The sequence below is a fragment of the Carcharhinus amblyrhynchos genome, chromosome 14 (assembly GCF_965287045.1).
Source record: "Carcharhinus amblyrhynchos chromosome 14, sCarAmb.v2.hapA, whole genome shotgun sequence".
In the NCBI taxonomy this organism is placed as follows: domain Eukaryota; kingdom Metazoa; phylum Chordata; class Chondrichthyes; order Carcharhiniformes; family Carcharhinidae; genus Carcharhinus; species Carcharhinus amblyrhynchos.
This window is the reverse complement of record NC_137337.1, coordinates 13,527,497-13,544,990: the sequence shown is the minus strand read 5'-3', so window position 1 is coordinate 13,544,990 and position 17,494 is coordinate 13,527,497. Positions and strand designations below refer to the sequence as shown.

At 41.8% G+C, this 17,494-nt stretch overlaps 1 protein-coding gene across 2 annotated transcripts in view; it reads left to right on the top strand.

Moving 5' to 3' along the window:
* The window catches only part of trip11 (thyroid hormone receptor interactor 11), an 84,560-nt gene that overhangs the window by 14,131 nt on the left and 52,935 nt on the right, over positions 1–17,494 (top strand). The window contains exons 2-7 of one of the 2 annotated variants that reach the window (XM_080202320.1): positions 4,142–4,218; positions 5,868–5,978; positions 9,110–9,379; positions 10,996–11,064; positions 11,689–11,851; positions 14,794–15,102. In XM_080202320.1, the coding sequence (XP_080058446.1) occupies positions 4,142–4,218; positions 5,868–5,978; positions 9,110–9,379; positions 10,996–11,064; positions 11,689–11,851; positions 14,794–15,102 (999 nt within the window). Of the gene's footprint in view, positions 1–4,141; positions 4,219–5,867; positions 5,979–9,109; positions 9,380–10,995; positions 11,065–11,688; positions 11,852–14,790; positions 15,103–17,494 lie in introns of both variants that reach the window. The other variant, XM_080202318.1, reaches the window with a different exon arrangement.

Sequence of the window (17,494 nt, the reverse complement as noted above, 5' to 3'; positions counted from 1 at the left end):
ATAGTTGTAAATAATTGTGTGACTAATACAGGAATGCTGATACTGTGATGGCAAAGAATAACTGATTCATATTTGCAAACGTGGAGCGTTCACAGGTGATGTATAACCCTTGTGACTGGACTTAACTGAACTCACCTTGCGTGATATCTGTTCAATGTGAGTGATTCTTGTAATTCTGACAAGATTTGATTGAACCTTTGCAAAAAAAAGACATTTTTCTGAAATATTTGGATAAGCTGCCAGTCGGTAGCAAAAATTGGGTTAAATCCTCAATAATTCATCCCAGTTCTCAATTGTTAACCCACAAATTGTAGGCAAGACAATTTAATGATTATGCTGTAACGTAATGGATTGTATGTGAGGTGTTTTGAGGCATTTTTGAGAGGCATAATGAGGTGTTATATAGAAGAGTCTTTTATGTGTTAAACAGTCATTATCTATTTCAAACAGTCATTGAAGTATGCCCAGATTTAATTCTGGGGCTGGCTTTTGGCCTCCTTAGTAAAATGTGACTGAAATAACTTTTCAACCAGCTTCATTTGACCCTACAATACTTAATTTAGAAGTATATTGTGAACATCGAATCACCAATCAGTGCAGGAGAAGGGACAGAATTGGAAAATAACTAAAGTTTTGTCCTCCCCCTCTCCCCTCCCACCGCCCCCGTTTGCTTTATATTGTCCTTTATAAAGGAGGACTGAACACAATTGAACACAATTTATGTAACAGCTGCGTGTTCTCATTCCAGAATAGGTTACCGCTATTCGGATACTTTTGAATTACAAGCACTGGTGTTTTCTATAAAAATGCGGCATCTAATCTGCAAAGTTTCCATAATTGAGACAAATGGCCAGATTTGTGGTCGAGCGAGTTGAGGGAGAAATATTGGCCGGGACATCAGGAAAGCTCCCTGCTTTCCTTTGGTTTTCCATTTGATCACTTGGGAAGAATGGTTGGCTATGTCTTGTCTGAAAGACGGCACCTCTGAAGCACTCCCTGAATACTGTACTGACATATCAGCACGGATTACATGCCTGTTCCATAATGAGCCATGAACACACAATTTGATATGATAAATTTGAGGCTTTGGGAGCAGGAGCAAGGAACGAGCACATACTCTGCAGAGTAATATGGAGGAATTCAGATAAGAGGAAGGGTTATATAAGGAGGGGACTCATAAGAACATAAGGAATAGGAGCAGGAGTAGGCCATCTAGCCCTTCGAGCCTGCCCCGCCATTCAATAAGATCATGGCTGATCTGTCGTGGCTCAGTTCCACTTTCCCGCCCTCTCCCCATAACCCTTAATCCCCTCTCTTATCAAAAACCCATCAACCCGCGTCTTAAAAATATTTAGCGAGGCAGCCTCCACCACTTCAACGGGCAGAGAATTCCAGAGATTCACCACCCTTTGAGTGAAGAAGTTCCTCCTCAACTCCGTTCTAAACCGCCCCCCCTTTATCTTGAGGCTGTGCCCCCTAGTCCTACTGTCTTTTTTGAGCGGGAAGAGTCTCTCCACCTCTATCCTATCCATCCCATTCATCATCTTATACGTCTCAATGAGATCTCCCCTCATTCTTCTAAACTCTAACGAGTACAAGCCTAGTTTACTCAGCCTCTCCTCATAGCTCAACCCCCTCAACTCCGGTATCAGCCTAGTAAACCTCCTCTGTACTCCCTCCAAGGCCAAAATGTCTTTGCGCAGGTGCAGCGCCCAAAACTGCACACACTACTCCAGCTGCGGCCTCACCAATGCCCTATACAGCTGTAGCAAGACCTTCCTACTTTTATATTCAATCCCCCTCGCTATGAAGGCCAGAATCCCATTTGCCTTCCTGACCACCTGCTGCACCTGCAAGCTGGGTTTTTGCGACTCATGCACAAGGACCCCGAGGTCCCTCTGCACCGTCGCCTGCTGCAGTTTTTCTCCACGTAAGTAATAGTCCTTCCTACCATTCTTCCTACCAAAGTGGACCACCTCACACTTGCCAACATTAAATTCCATTTGCCATTTCCTGGCCCATTCGCCCAGCCTATCTAGATCCTTCTGCAGACTCTCCACACCCTCCGCACAATTTGCCGTTCCCCCAATTTTGGTGTCATCAGCAAATTTCGACACCCTACACTCGGTTCCCTCCTCCAGATCATCTATATAAATGGTAAAAAACTGAGGCCCCAGCACCGACCCCTGGGGCACTCCACTAGTCACCATCCGCCAATCCTGCTCTTTGAGAGATGCACTCCGGACTCAATGGGCTGAAGGAGCCATTCTGCACTATAAATATTCTGTGATTTTAAAAAATAAGAATATTTCATTTAAGCTGTAAAAGGAACAGCTGCATTTGGAGTTTTGGTTCCCACACATGATAAGCGAGCCCGCAGGTTGACGCATTGTGCTATTGTGACGTGCTGTCTGTGAGTACTGGGGTAAATTGGATTAAATTATAAATCTAACTAACTTATCAATTCTCTAGAACAACTCGCATCTGACCTTTTGAGAAATAATCTGGTGAGGTAAAGCCGCCATAGTACCTGATGACTATGGGCTGGTCTGACTGGTGGTGAATTAACCTGAGAATCACCTCACCACACCTCAGGGAAGGAGCAAGGCTGAGAAGGCAGGCCATTGTGAATAACCTCAGCCGGTATGTGAATTGAGCCTGCGCTGTTAGCATCGCTCTGCATCACAAACCAGCTGTCCAACCAACTGAGCAAACCAATCCCCAGAAATAATCCACACAGGCACAAGGGATTATTTTATATTCATTCATGGCATTTGTTGCCTATACCTAACTGCCTTTAAGTAGCCAAAGGGTGAGCCACCAATTTGAACTGGTGCAGTTCATGTGCTGCAGTCATACCCATTCATCTGATAGGGAGCGAGTTCCAGGATTATGAAGAAATGGTGACATTGTTTCAAGTCAGGATGATGTGTGGCTTAAAGGGGAACTTGTAACTGGTGGTGTTCTTATCTGAGTCCTGCTCATAACCTTAGAATCATAGAATTATACAGTGCAGAAATGGCCCTTCAGCCCATCAAGCCTGTACCGATACATTAGAAACACCTGAGCTCAGCCAGTACTTGGTCATAGCTGTAAATGTTATGATGTGCCAAGTGCTCATCCAGATACTTTTTAAAGGATGTGAGGCCACCCGCCTCCTCCATCTTCCCAGGCAGCGTCATCACCCTTTGGGTAAAAAGGTTTTTCCTCACGTCCCCTCTTAAACCTTCTGTCCCTCACCTTGAAGCTATGTTGTCTTGTGACTGATCCTTAAGGGGAATGGCTGCTCCTTATCCACTCTGTCCATGTCTCTCATAATCTTGTACGCCTTGATCAGTTTGCCCCTCAAGTCTTCTCTGCTCCAACAAAAACAACATAAGCTTATCCAACCTTTCTTCATAACTTAACTTAAATGTTCCATCCCAGGCAGCATCCTGATAAATCTCCTCTGAGCCCCGCAGCTTGTCTATTTCCTTGTCCATAACAAGCTGAAACTGTCCCATGTTGTGATTGCTATCATTAAAATGCTCCCCCACCACTACCTCGACCACTTATCCAGCTTTATTCCCCAGAATCAGGTCCAGCACAGCTCCCTCCCTTGTTGGGTCCTCCACATACTGATTTAAAATGTTCTCCAGTACGCATTTCAAGAAATTTACTCCAGCCAAGCCCTTAGCACTATGTATATCCCAGGTATTGTTGGGAAAGTTGAAATCACTTAATACAATAACCCTATTGTTATTGTTTTACACACCTCCACAAACTGAGCACATATTTGGTCCTCAATATCCCTCTGACTGGGGGTCTCTAATAAACATCTAACAATGTGGCTGCCCCTTCTTTATTACTAAGCTGTACCTACAAAGCTTTCATTTGATGGCCTCTCCTTACTGCAGTAACTGACCTCTCCTGTCTCCTCCCCTACCTCCTCCCCTGTCTCGCCTGAAGCTTCTATTAGCTTCCCCCCCCCCCCCGACCCAGTTTAACAAAACACATTTTTAGAATGAAGTATTTCTAATGTTGCATATTCTTGCTTTAATGTAATACTGTTCTATCAGCCAATGATAGCTTATTGTTAGGCCAACAATACAATCTCTTTGTGAAAATGAATGCCCATTGCTGTGCTGTGCTTGAATTTCAGATGCTGCCAGCGAATTACATGTATCAAATTCCAGACTGAAGGATATTGAAACAGCATACTCAGCACAAAAATCAGAGGTTGGTATGTCAATACTTTATGCTACAGACACTTAACCAATAAAACATTAAGAGGCACTATTTCAGCTACCATTTTGAATAAACTCCCAATTTTCCCTGTTTGTTATATTGACCATTCACTTTTGGTGCTTTGAGAACAGATTGATTTTGTATGTTAGATCCTGACTGAAATTAGTTTGGACTGTCTTATTTCAGATTGTCAGTACTTACAGGTGGATAGCCCTAATATTACACTGTTACACTGGAGCATCACCACTGACGTGCAGTAGCAGCATTGTCTACCATCTACAAGGTGCATTGCAGGAATTCATCAAGCACCTTATGCAGCACCTTCCAACCTATGACCACTACCACTTAGAAGGACGAGGGCAGCAGACACATGGAAATGTCAAGACCTGCAAGTTCCCCTCCAAGTCACTCACCTTCCTGACTTGGAAAAATATTGCCGTTCCTTCACTGTTGCTGGTACAAAATTCTAGAACTCCCTCCCTGGTAGCATTGTGGTTGTGCCAGTAGTCTATGGATTAGAGCTTTATTAGCACAGTAGGCAGCGTGTCAGTCTCATAATCTGAAGGTCGTGAGTTCGAGCCTCACACGGGGCACTCACTTTGCTGAATAGACTGGGCTTGTACTGATTAGAGTTTAGAAGGATGAGGGGAGATCTCATTGAGACGTATAAGGTGATGAAAGGGATGGATAGGGTAGAGGTGGAGAGGTTCTTCCCGCTCAAAGGACAGCAGGACTAGAGGGCACAGCCTCAAGATGGTGGGGGGGGGGAGCAGTTTAGTACGGAGTTGAGGAGGAACTTCTTCACTCAAAGGGTGGTGAATCTCTGGAATTCTCTGCCCATTGAAGTGGTTGAGGCTACCTCGCTAAGTATATTTAAGACGCGGGTAGATAGGTTTTTGGTAGGCAAGGGAATTCAGGGTTATGGGGAGAAAGCGGGAAAGTGGAACTGAGCCACTTCAGATCAGCCATGATCTTGTTGAATGGCGGGGCAGGCTCGAAGGGCTAGATGGCCTACTCCTGCTCCTATTATGTTCTTATGATTGCAGCCGTTCAAGAAAACAGCTCATTACCATCTTCTCAAGGGCGGTTTGAGATGGTCAGTAAATGCTGGCCTAGCCAGTGAAGCCCCATCCTTTGTTTCAAAAATTAGAAAATATCACATGATCAAGCTATAACTTTTGGGCTAAATCTAATGGTTAATTTTATTCACCAGCATGTTAATACAAAGGAAGAGAGAAGCACAGCAAACAAACTAAATGAATCCTCAACTTGTATCAAAACACGGCAAATCTGTAAAAGTTGATTCCAGAAATTTCCAGGCTATGGTTTGAGCTTTCAGCTGCGTTCCACTGGAATAGAGCGACCTTGTCCAGCCTGTTTTTTTTCTCCAGGGTGATTGCTGCTTAGACCTTTGAACTGTCATAAATGGTCTGCGATTGGTCCATGAAAAAAAATGGCATTGTATCACTTGTACATGTCATCTTCTTGAAGCTAATGAAGGAATATAAATCTCCACCCCCCAAACCTCTTAATGATTGTTTTAGTGAAGAAAGCTGTGGATGTGGATTTGAAGTCCCTTTACTTTTCTGCATGTGCTTCTTTTTAAGCATTTTATAATAGATTCATTTTTCCAATTTCAGTATGAACGGTTGAAGAAACTTTACTCAGACCTAGAAGAGAAAGAGGCAGCAGCAGAGCTCCAGATAAAGCACCTATCTTCAGAATACAGATGCCAGCTGCAGCAGAAAGAAGTAGGTCAAAGGCTTTATGCATTTTTCTGTGCCTTACAATGGAGCCTCTTGTTCCAAGGTCAAGGTAACTGTGCAGTGCATTGTGAGAAAAGGGCTACTGTAGCAAATTTAATTTTCTTTCTTTTTTTCCATTATTATTTTCCCTTTAGCCAATGATGTTGAAGTTTTTGTTTAGTGGGAGGAGCTTTTCCCTGTGATACTCGTCTGTCTTTGTTGCTTGTCAGAGTGATCATTTTTCGGGTGTGAACATAGACAAGAGAGTTCTGGCACGTTACCTGATGACGTGAAGCATTATGAATTTGACAGATCCTATGTTCACCCGGTGACTGGCTATCTCGGCTTTGGTTTGCTGACTGGTGATTGGTCTGGGCTGTTGCTTTTCCTTCCCCCAGTAAGCTGAATTGAGACTAGCTGCAGCATCCCTAACAGTTAATTAGCAAAAACTTCAGGTAAAACCTGGGACTTTTCAGGTTCTCTTGGACCTAATGCAGTTAGTTAATCAACAGCAAGGTAGCACGATGGTTAGCACCACTGCTTCACAGCGCCAAGGACCCGGGTTTAATTCCCGGCTTGGGTCACTGTGTGGAGTTTGTGTGGGTTTCCTCCGGGTGCTCCGATTTCCTCCCATATTTTGAAAGATGTATTGGTTAGGTGCATTGACCTGAATAGGCGCTGGACTGTGGCAACTAGGGGAATTTCACAGTAACTTCACTGCAGTGTTAATGCAAGCCTTACTTGTGACTAATAAATAAACTTTAGCTTTTTAATTGCTTTTGAGTTCCTACTTGTGGATTTTCTTTCTCTGGAATTGTATCAAAATCCAAATTCAAAGACACCTTTAGTTTTGTTTTCTTCTCTTTACCCCTGCCCTGAATAGCTCAGTCAGCCTGGTATGAATGAAGAAACAGTGAATTATTTCCTATTGCTATTTCTAAAGTAAAAAAAAATTCCCCAGCTTTTCAGAATTGTAGGTTTGTTTCCCATATAACAAGTGGCTTTATTTGCTTTTCTAAAAAATATGCTTTTTAAAGTGTACTTTTAAAAGAGACTACAATCCTATTATCTGGATCTGAACTGCTGAAGTGGATTGCATTGGAGACATGTGGTGAAATTCTCAAGAGGAAGGGTAATAGATTGTAAATGTTAGTTGAAACCCCATGTGTGTGTTCAGAGGATGAGCACACACAATCAGGAAATTGGACTGTATTCATAATTTATTGTGTTTGAATAGTTGATTTGTCACAGTCACTAGATTTTAATTACTAAAATCATTAGTTAATGAGCAGCCCCATGCCAGTTTAAAAACTCAACATTATCGCTGGCTATAATAGAACCTGAATTAACCAGGATTTAACCATTTTTTTGTTGTCTCAAGAGGGTATGTTTTGTAAGCACTGTTATGTAATTATGCTCTTGCATGGCAAGCAGCAGGTGTTTCAGAAAGTTAGTAACATTTTTTGATTTCTTCACCAATTTGTGCAGCTAGTAGTGCACAGAATGAAAGTAGGCCTTTTTAGATTTTTACATTCTTGTTGCATCTTTCAGTCCAAGATCATTGGAGCACATTGCCAACTCGATTGTTGATTAGGCTCAGTGAGGAGTCGCGACAAATGGAACCAGATAGTAAAGTGCAGTTTGTACTTTCCATCTATCAATCAGTTTTGCCTGTCCTGTCATTTGGACGTACCATGGAGAGTGATGTATTCAGGGACATAGACAGGAGGTCCTACTCCTGCTCTGAGTTTGTATGTACAGCTACGTATACACCTTTTAAAACTTGAAAGTGTCACTTGCAACCAAACCACCAAAGACTGTTACTAAATGTTTGGAAATATCAAAAAAAAACATTAATCCAGCGTAATATTCTAAAGATTAAATTTTGTACATGTTGGAGAGCTGCATAGGTTTCTTTGAGGTTGGCTTCCAAATGACAAACAGGCAATGAGGAATGAGAACCAAGTCAGTCCTCTTTGGCAGATTCAACAGTTTGGGAGCTAGGATAGGCAACTTTTGCTCTTGGATGCTGCTGTATTAATCTGGTTCATTAGCAGCAAGAGAGGCTTACCTGTTACTGAATGCTGGTACTTTTTAAAATTGGTTATCGATAATCTGCAAACTGCAATGCCTCTATCGGGTAGAGTGGTTGTGGCTGGAGAAGTAGTGAAGCTACCATGAGAGTAAACTCCATGATTTTAGTTAATTAAATTCCAGAAAGACTCCTGTGCATATTTGGAAGCAGGCAAGAGACATCCCTAACAGTTAGATTTGGAAAGTTGTAGGTCCCATTTACTCAACACTGACAAGGAACAAGGAACATTACAGCGCAGTACAGGCCCTTCGGCCCTCGATGTTGCGCCGACCAGTGGAATATATATATATTATACCACTGTAGTTATATTAATCTGGAGACGAGTGCAGATGATGGGAAAAGGGTGTTTTTGGCGGCAAAGTATTTTTTTAGTTGAAATTTATCAGTACAACTAGAGAACTGAAGAAACCAGCTTTATATACATCCCATACTAGGGCAGCACAGTGGTTAGCACTGCTGCCTCACAGCACCAGGGACCCGGGTTCAGTTCCTGCCTTGGATCACTCAGTGTGGAGTTTGCACGTTCTCCGTGTCTGCATGGGTTTCCTCCAGGTGCTCCAGTTTCCTTCCACAGTCCGAAAGACGTGCTGGTTAGGTGTATTGACCATAATAAATTCTCCCTCAGTGTACCCAGACAGGTGTCGGAGAGTGGCGGCCATGAAATTTTCACAGTAACTTTATTGCAGTATTAATGTAAGCTTACTTGTGATAGTAATAATAAATAAAATAAAGAAATAACATGAAATTTCTTAATTCTCATGTCAGTAGTCAGCTAATGTTGATCAGTTCTATCTTAGGCATGGTGATTCAGTTCAGATTTTGATTAAGGCAGTTTATAAATGTTGATAGTTGGCGACTGTAAAGGGAGTATTGTTGCCTCTGAAGGGGAAATGGCCGGGTTTTCTCTTGTTGACAATGATTGCTTTGAGACACTTCTCTGATCTGAATGTTACTTTCCTCTTGCAGTTTTGGTTTGGCTTTGAATTGATTTTTAATTCAGCCTATTGGATGTGACTGCCTGTCTGATTCACTTTTTTTTCAGGTTACGATAAGCCACTTGAAAGCCAGACAAAATTCCTTACAGGATCAAGTACAGAAGCTACAATCTGCTGCTCAGTCATCACAAGCTGGTGTTACCTCAAGTACAGCTTCTACTGCCTTCTTGCCTGTGGACATGTCTCACACGTCAACGTTTCACGGGGATACCATGGATTTCGGTGATGTCATCTGGTCCCAGCAAGAGATTAACAAGCTTTCCAAAGAAGTCTCCAGGTTGGAAGCTGATGTTGCCCATTGGAAAGCACTAGCACAGGTCAGTGAATACCATCGTGGAGGTAGCCCAGTAAGATGGAGTAATTGGATAATTATTGACGTTTTATGGGATTTTCCGTGCTGCTTTATTAATTCCTACAGTCAGTACATAACTGCCAATGCTCAACCAGCTTTGAGTTCTAAGTGATTTGTGTATTTTATATTCTCTCAGGTAAGCCTATTATTTGATATTTGGGAACAGTGGTAATAAGTGCTATTCCACACTGACCAACCGTAGTACAACTATACACAACAGATTTGGATGTAATTTTAATCCAAACATGTGACTTAATATAAAAATGATACAAAGAAATAAAAAGACAGGAAATAAATAGCCTCTGGAGACGCACTCTAGAAGTAAGGACAAACTTTAAAAACTCTTTGATGGGCAAGGCAATGCCTATCCCTAATTGTCTGTGAGCTGAGTGCCTGCTCAACCTTTTCAGAGAATGGTTAAGAGTCAACCAGATAGCTGTGGAGTAACAGACCAGACCAGGTAAGGGCCACAGATTTCCTTCCCTCAAGGACATTAGTGAACCAGACAATTGATAGTTTGATGATCACCATTACTGAGGCTAGCTTTGTTCCATATTTATGCTCCAAAGATGTGTGTGGATTGGTTGATTGGCCATGGTAAATTGCCCCTTAGTGTCAGGATTAGCAGGGTAAATGCATGGTGTTTTGGGAATAGGGCCTGGGTGGATTTGTAATTGGTGCAGGCTCAGTGGGCTGAATGGCCTCCTTCTGCACCGCAGGGATTCTATAAATTAGTTGCATGTAAATTCCACCATTAATCCACGTGATTTTACTAGCCTAGTGACATTGCCTTTACACCACTGACTCCCCGTGCAGTAAACATGGGGATATTTGACTGATTAGGTGGAATGATGTAGGATTTTGATGCCCTCTCCAAAATAGAAATGGTGTGTGATTTGACATTACTTTTTTTTATGATTGTTGTCTTTGGATGGTAACTGGTAGGGATAAATAATGAAGACTTTGGCATGAATAATCCAATGATTTTCTGTTCACTTGTGACATTCTGGAAGGATTTTATTTTTAGTTTTTCACTTCAATTTAAAATGGAATTCAAGAAGGTACAGTACACAAGCAAGACATTAAGCCATCATGTCTCTGCATTTATTGAAGCAAATAAAATCCAATATCACTGCTCCAGGCTCTCCCTTTAGCTCTGTATCTTCCGTCTCTTGAAGGATGGATGCTGTTTCAATCACTCGGTAGCAAAATACTCCATGTTCCAACAACCCTCAATGTGAGGACATTTCTTCTAACCACTCAATGATAACTTTAAATTGATAACCTCTTCTCAACCAAAATAAATGTTCTTTCATCCAGTCCAAATTATTCTCTGCTGTGATGGATATTTTCCCACCACTGTATATCTTAATTCTTAAGTTAGTGTATCATTCTGGAGTCTATGCTTTCTGTGGATTTAATGCACTGTCTATAGAGTTGCTGAGCTTGTGTCTGCTATGATGGAAAGAGCAGACTGAATGGTCACTGCTATATGTAATCCAGAACTTGTTGAATGCTTGTGCTGCAGACCACAATGTCATTTCAGGAAAAACGTTAACATCTTACAAACTTAATTTTCAGGCACCCAAGGGCCAAGGAGCAGTCAGCTCTGGTCAAGATGATAATTATAAATTGCAAAAGACAATTGAGGTAAGAACTTCTCAACAGCATTTCTCAGTAAGTTGTAAAGAATGGCCTAAGATCTAGCAGTCGTCATAATAAAACATCAAAGTACGAGTATGCCACTGTTGAAATCATCATGGTTCTTTTTGTGTCTCGGTATTTTTTTTCCTCCCTCTGTCTGGCACTGGTGTGCATGTGGGTGAAGTCATGGTTGCTGACTGTCACTTGGTACTTCACTCATGTGACTTTTCTCATTTTGATACTAATGAGAGCAACATCGCCAACAAATCCAATTTTATCCTCACCTGGCGCCCGCAGTTCCCAGTGATGGTCAGTGGCTGACACTGAGATGTGTGCTTCAGTTTACGTAGGTTTACAATCAGAATCCATTTAATATAAGAGAGCTGTTGATTTTGTCCATTGAAATGCATGCAGATGTCCCGTTGCATGAAAATGTAATGGTCTGTAAGCCTCGGCTCTTTGCTGAAGCTGTAGTATTGTGTATGGAATGCTGAATGAGACATTTAGCCCCACTTCCCAGTTAAATTGTAATCATTCAATTCATAATTGATGTTCTTCATAAGATATTTTGATTGCGGTAATAATTGGCTGATACAGCTCTAATGATATCCAGCTGGTTAATTATTATAGGAGGTGAAAAAGCAGCTTAGTCAGGAGATTGATGACCATCAGCACGAGCTGTCTGCTCTGCAGGACGCACATCGCCAGAAACTAACTAGTCTCACGCTCCGGCATAGGACTGAGCTTGCAGAATATGAAGAACGGATTGAGGAGTTGGAGCAGCAGTTGCAAGGTTAGAAGCAATCTAGAGCAGTGTACTTTTTAACTTGAGTTTAATTTTTCAGAGAAATGTTTGTGAATTAGAGCATTTTTCCTTATGTGAATGTTAAGTATTTTGCGTGATTGTGTGAATGCTGTAAATTATTTCTCCTCGTGACCCTGTTTTCTTTGAGCTACTTTATAATTGGCAATCGAGCTTCCAGTCGTGAAATTAGTGTATATTTCACTATGCTGATGGGTGGCACAGTGGTTAGCACTGCTGCCTCTCAGCACCAGAGACTGGATTCAGTTCCTGGCTTGGGTCACTAACTGTGTGGAGTCTGCATGGATTTCCTCCAGATGCTCCGGTTTCCTCCTACAGTTGAAAAGACATGCTGGTTAGGGACACTGACCGTGCTAAGTTCTCCCTCAGTGTACTCAAATAGGTGCCAGAGTGTGGCGACTAGGGGTTTTTCAAGGTAACTTCATTGCACTGTTAATATAACAGTAATAAATAAACTTTTAAACTTAAAAAAAATTATATTTTTAAGGTGGTAAAGATGAAATAGTTTAGTTTTGGGGCACAGCAGCTTTTAAAATTATAAGTTTTCCTTTTGGTGTAGTGAGACATTGGTAAATTCGTGTTTTCAGCATATACACTGTTTGCTAATGCCAACTGTTAAGCTTTTGCAGCCCGATAGAGACAGATTTGTGTTGCAATCGGTGCTTATTTAACTGACTTTAGTTGAATTAGATTAGTGAGAACACTTCAGTTTAGCCTCAGTTCTGAGGATTGCTCTTGCTCACCACCTGGAAGCTACGTGCTGCCAAGTGACCATATTAGAAAATTGGCTGAGGGCAGAACATAACGTAAGAAATAGGAGCAGGAGTAGGCCATCTAGCCCTTCGAGCCTGCCCCGCCATTCAATAAGATCATGGCTGATCTGAAGTGGATCAGCTCCACCTTCCCGCTTTCTCCCCATAACCCTTAATTCCCCTGTCTATCAGAAACCTACCTACCCGTGACTTAAATATATTCAGCAAGGTAGCCTCCACCACTTCAACGGGCAGAGAATTCCAGAGATTCACCACCCTTTGAGTGAAGAAGTTCCTCCTCAACTCCAATGTTCTTAGCTGTAATATTATTTTTACTCCACTTGCTATTTTGGGTCTCACTGTTCCAGATAACAGTTGGCAATCACCAATTTTAATAAATTGTCAAAGAATCAGTAGCTTCATTTATGGGAGCCTGTCTGTGATGACTTCAGCCAGGCTAATGAGGTTGGCTTGCTAGAGTATGAACCTTAAGTTAATTTGAGTTTGTTTTACTCGTTTGGCACATGAAAAGAACTACCTGATGAGTCTTGTTGGTACCTGAAAAGAACTGCCTGATGAGTCTTAATTGATGGTTAAATCAGGGTGCCTCATACTCCCTATTTAAAGCAGGTGTGTCAGACTCCCAGCCTGCGTTCAGCAGGGAATAACTGGAGAGCTGGCTGTGTACAGATGTATGGTGCAAATAAAGTAACTTGGTGACATGACTTTTGCCTCCATGAAGTTATTACACTGCCCTTTGGCTTAAAGCATTTACACTGCTAAATCTATTTTCCTTATCCCACACAAAAATGTAAAAGAATGATTCTTCAGCCTGTCTTTTACCAATGAAAGCTGAATAACAGTATGGACTGTTCCCTGTGGATTGAGGGGATGTCCTGCGTTGAATTTTCTTTCCTCAGACATCAACAGAACAACACTCTGCAGAGAGGGGATTTGCAGTTTAGGGTGCGAGAACAGAAATTTCAGGAAAAACCTTGCATTGATATAGTTCTGTTGGGGCATCCTCAAGTGTTTAATAGCCAATGAAGAGAAGTCACTTTTTTTTTGTAACCTAGGAAATTTAGCAACCAATTTTCACACAGCAATATTCTCAGAAAAGTGTTGTTAAAATATACATTACCTAATTTGTGGGGGAAGTGAAAATTACCTTCATGATTTTGTGTTGTGTGAGTTCATGCTAATGTAGACAGTTCCTATAGGAAATGTCTTTCATAGGCAACTGCAAGCCCCTGATACTGGTGATAATTTGCTAGATTTGGCAGCCCAGCAGATTCACAGAAGCTTCACTGAGTTACCAGTCTGAGTGAAGTGCCCTAGTTTTCCAATTGGCTTGTTGCTGACTGTGCAGAACTTAAGAGCTTGTTAAAGAAATGCATTTTTTTCCCCAAAAAAACACTTTTTGTATTGAAAAATGTTCCTTTCCGCTTTTGAAGTGTGGATGTGCTTTGGTCAAGTTAAAACAAAGTTTACATGGAATGTTTGCTGTGCACAAAGTCAAATTAGCATTACCTTCTTATGGACGGCACAGTGGTTAGCACTGCTGCTTCATAGCACCAGGGACCCAGGTTTGACTCCCAGTTTGGGTCACTGTCTGTGTGGAGTTTGCATGTTCTCCCAGTGTCTGTGTGGATTTCCTCCTGGAACTCAGGTTTCCTCCCACAGTCTGAAAGACGTGCTGGTTAGGTGGATTGACCCAAACAGGCACCAGAATGTGGTGATTAGAGGAATTTTACAGTAACTTCACTGCAGTGTTAATGTAAGCTTTACTTGTGACTAATAAATAAACTTTACTTCTTCCATGCAACTGTCACTTTTTTTAAAAAAAGTACACTGCATCTTTTAGCTGGAGCATGAGAAGTTCCAATCATCGTATCTACCAATAGAACAACAAGCAAACTTATCTAATTTTGTGATCTTAAGAACATAAGAACATAAGAAATAGGAGCAGGAGTAGGCCATCTAGCCCTTCGAGCCTGCCCCGCCATGCAATAAGATCATGGCTGATCTTGGCAATGCCTTTACTGCTGGATTAAGCAATCAAAGCAAAGATATGAAGTAGTAGTCCAGAAGAATGTCTGTCCAGATTCAGAAATTGTGTTTTGAATAAATTCACCGATTTTGTGCTTGTGGCTGAAGCAGGTGCTACATCCTCAGACCATTCAACACCCCCCGAGGAGAGAAGGACTCAACTGGTTGCCGGAGAGGAGCTGGAAAAGCAGATTAAGACCAAAAATGATGAACTGGCTCTTGGTTTGCTCCAAGAGAGGGAAAACGCTGAAGCAGAGATCAGTCGACTGAAGGAGGAGTGTGAGAGGCTGCAGGAGGAGTACGTGAAATCACAGCACTGTGTGATGGAGTTGCAGCAAACAGTGGAGGAACAGGAGAAACAACTGTCGGGGAAAGTGGCACTGGAGGAAGAAGTGCTCCGACTAAGGGAGGCTGCGACAGGTACAATATGCTATTCATTGTTGGTGCTTTGCTTTACACCCAAGAGCAGCATGCAACTGGAGGGGTAGGAAAGAATTCCTACAGCAGTTACTTTTTCCCTGCTGATCTCCCAGGTACACAAATGGAGCATATTTATTTGTGACAATACAGTGGCGTAGAACATTTTGATTTAAAAGACTGAGAGAAATCAGGGCAAGAGTTGGCCATGTAGCCCTGAAAATCAATTTGCCATTCAGAAAGATAGTTAATCTTCTATACACCACTTTCCTGCTCAATCCTTACAGTTCTTCATTCCTTGAGTGCCCAAAAATCTTACCAGTCTCAGTCCTGAATCAGTCCAACAACTGAACAAACACAGTTCTCTGGGATAGAAAGTTTCAAATATTCACAATATTTCTAAGAGAAGACATTTGTCCTTGTCTGTCCAAAATGGCTGACCTCTTATCCTGAGACTGACCTTTACTTTCCAGCCAAGGAAAATGGCCTTTCAGCATCTCGCCTGATGCAACCAGTTAAGAATTTTATCTGTTTCAATGAGATTATCTCAAGTTCTTCTTAATTTCAGACAATGTATGGGGGGGGACAGAGTTGTTCAGCTATGTTATATGCAGTGAATACTGTGTATCAATTTAGAAGAAGTGAATCAATACTTCACCTGAAATACTATAAAATCAAACTTTGGTGCAGAATGTAAAAGCACTTGACCAAGAGTAAGCCTCCATTATTTTCTGTTTTGCCAGCAAAGCATGTTTTAGTGATGTGTGTAATGGTCTCTCCCCACCACTTCAAACTCTGCCTCTCATGCCAGTGGAATAGGCAGCAGGATTTCAATTAAAGAGCCTAGGACTTGGGAGTATAGTCTAAAAATTAGAACTTAATCTTTCAGGAGTGAAATTTGGAAACACTTCTGTACTCAGGCTGGTAGGAGTAGCAAACTCTTACACAAATGGCAAATAACGCTTCATCACTTGTGAATTTTGAATCTAAGATTGATTAACAAAAAACAAAGATGATATACGGTAAAGGCGGGTTAATGGAGTTAGATCGGTGATCAGCAATGATCTCATTGAATGGCAGAATTGGCTGGAGGAGATGATGGTTGTCTTCTGTTCTTTTGGTGGTTCTTGTGCTCTGTGAGGGTATTGGCATCCATATTTCACCCCTTGAGAGGAAACCTGTAAAGTAAGTGGTCCCTTTGGATCATTTTTATCCTCTTCTCAATGTGCTGATTCATGAAGGGTATCATGAGACCTCTGGTACCTTGCTGTTCTTCTGTGGCTTTTTAGATCCATTACTGACTCATTGAGCTTGGGGAAAAATTACTATTACACTTAAATTTGATCTCACCAATATGAAGATATGTATTATTTCTGAAGGCTCACAACATAACAATCAGGAAAGGGAGCCCTGGGTCATTTTTCATTGACCTCTAAAGCTCTAAGAAGCTGAGATCAGTTATGCCATCTCTAACACCATTATCATTAATTAACTCATCATGGAATAGGGCTTCAGCCAGGACGCTTCTGGTCAGTAAACCTTTGTTCTGTGCAGCATCGCATCATCAAAAGGAACAATGGAAAGAATCCTGTCTTTTCTAATGCAGGTAGAAATTTCAAATGCTGCACTGGTTGGAGCAATGTGAGATGGTGCTTTGTTTCTTATTGCTATAAAGCTGACGAATGCTGGAGAATAGGACACAACCACTATAGGAACCAATGGCAGAATCTAACAAATTGACTGGTAAATAATGCTGTCAACATCACTTCAATGATGTGTCGTGAGGTTCACCTCAAACGAACATATATGTACTGCACCACTGCAGGTGTTTCTTATTGACTGAATGGATGAGATTTCAGCAGCAGGTGAGCTGAAGTAGCGATAGCCTGGTGATGTTATTCAGGCAGAAGTAGGCAGTGGGTAAGGAATAAATTTGTGGTCGGATATTCATCTTGTTGGGGGGGGGGGGGGGGGGGTGGCGGGGTGGCGGGGTGTCAAACACCAAACCAAGGCCCGACTCACTTCATGCTATTTCAGGGAGATTTTGGAAATAGTCATGTTTATGGCATGGACCAAAGACAATATTTAGTTGAAGGCCTGGGAAAGCTCTTTGGGAGACTCCAGAGGTAATAGTATAGGAGTGGGAAGAGAATCCATTGCAGATGATTCTCTAGTTATGATTCAATAGATAAGGGGGACCAGGTGATTTATATTTCACTCAGTTGGACATTGGAAGAAAAGCATTGGAGGAGGATGGTGTGGTTAACTATGTCGGAGGCATGGAGGTTAATCAAGAAAGTTGGGGTGAGGGAGTTTACCAAGGACATTGCATAAAAGTGTACATTAGAAACTGGATCCAGACTGCTTACTTTCTCAAGGATATTAACTTTCATTC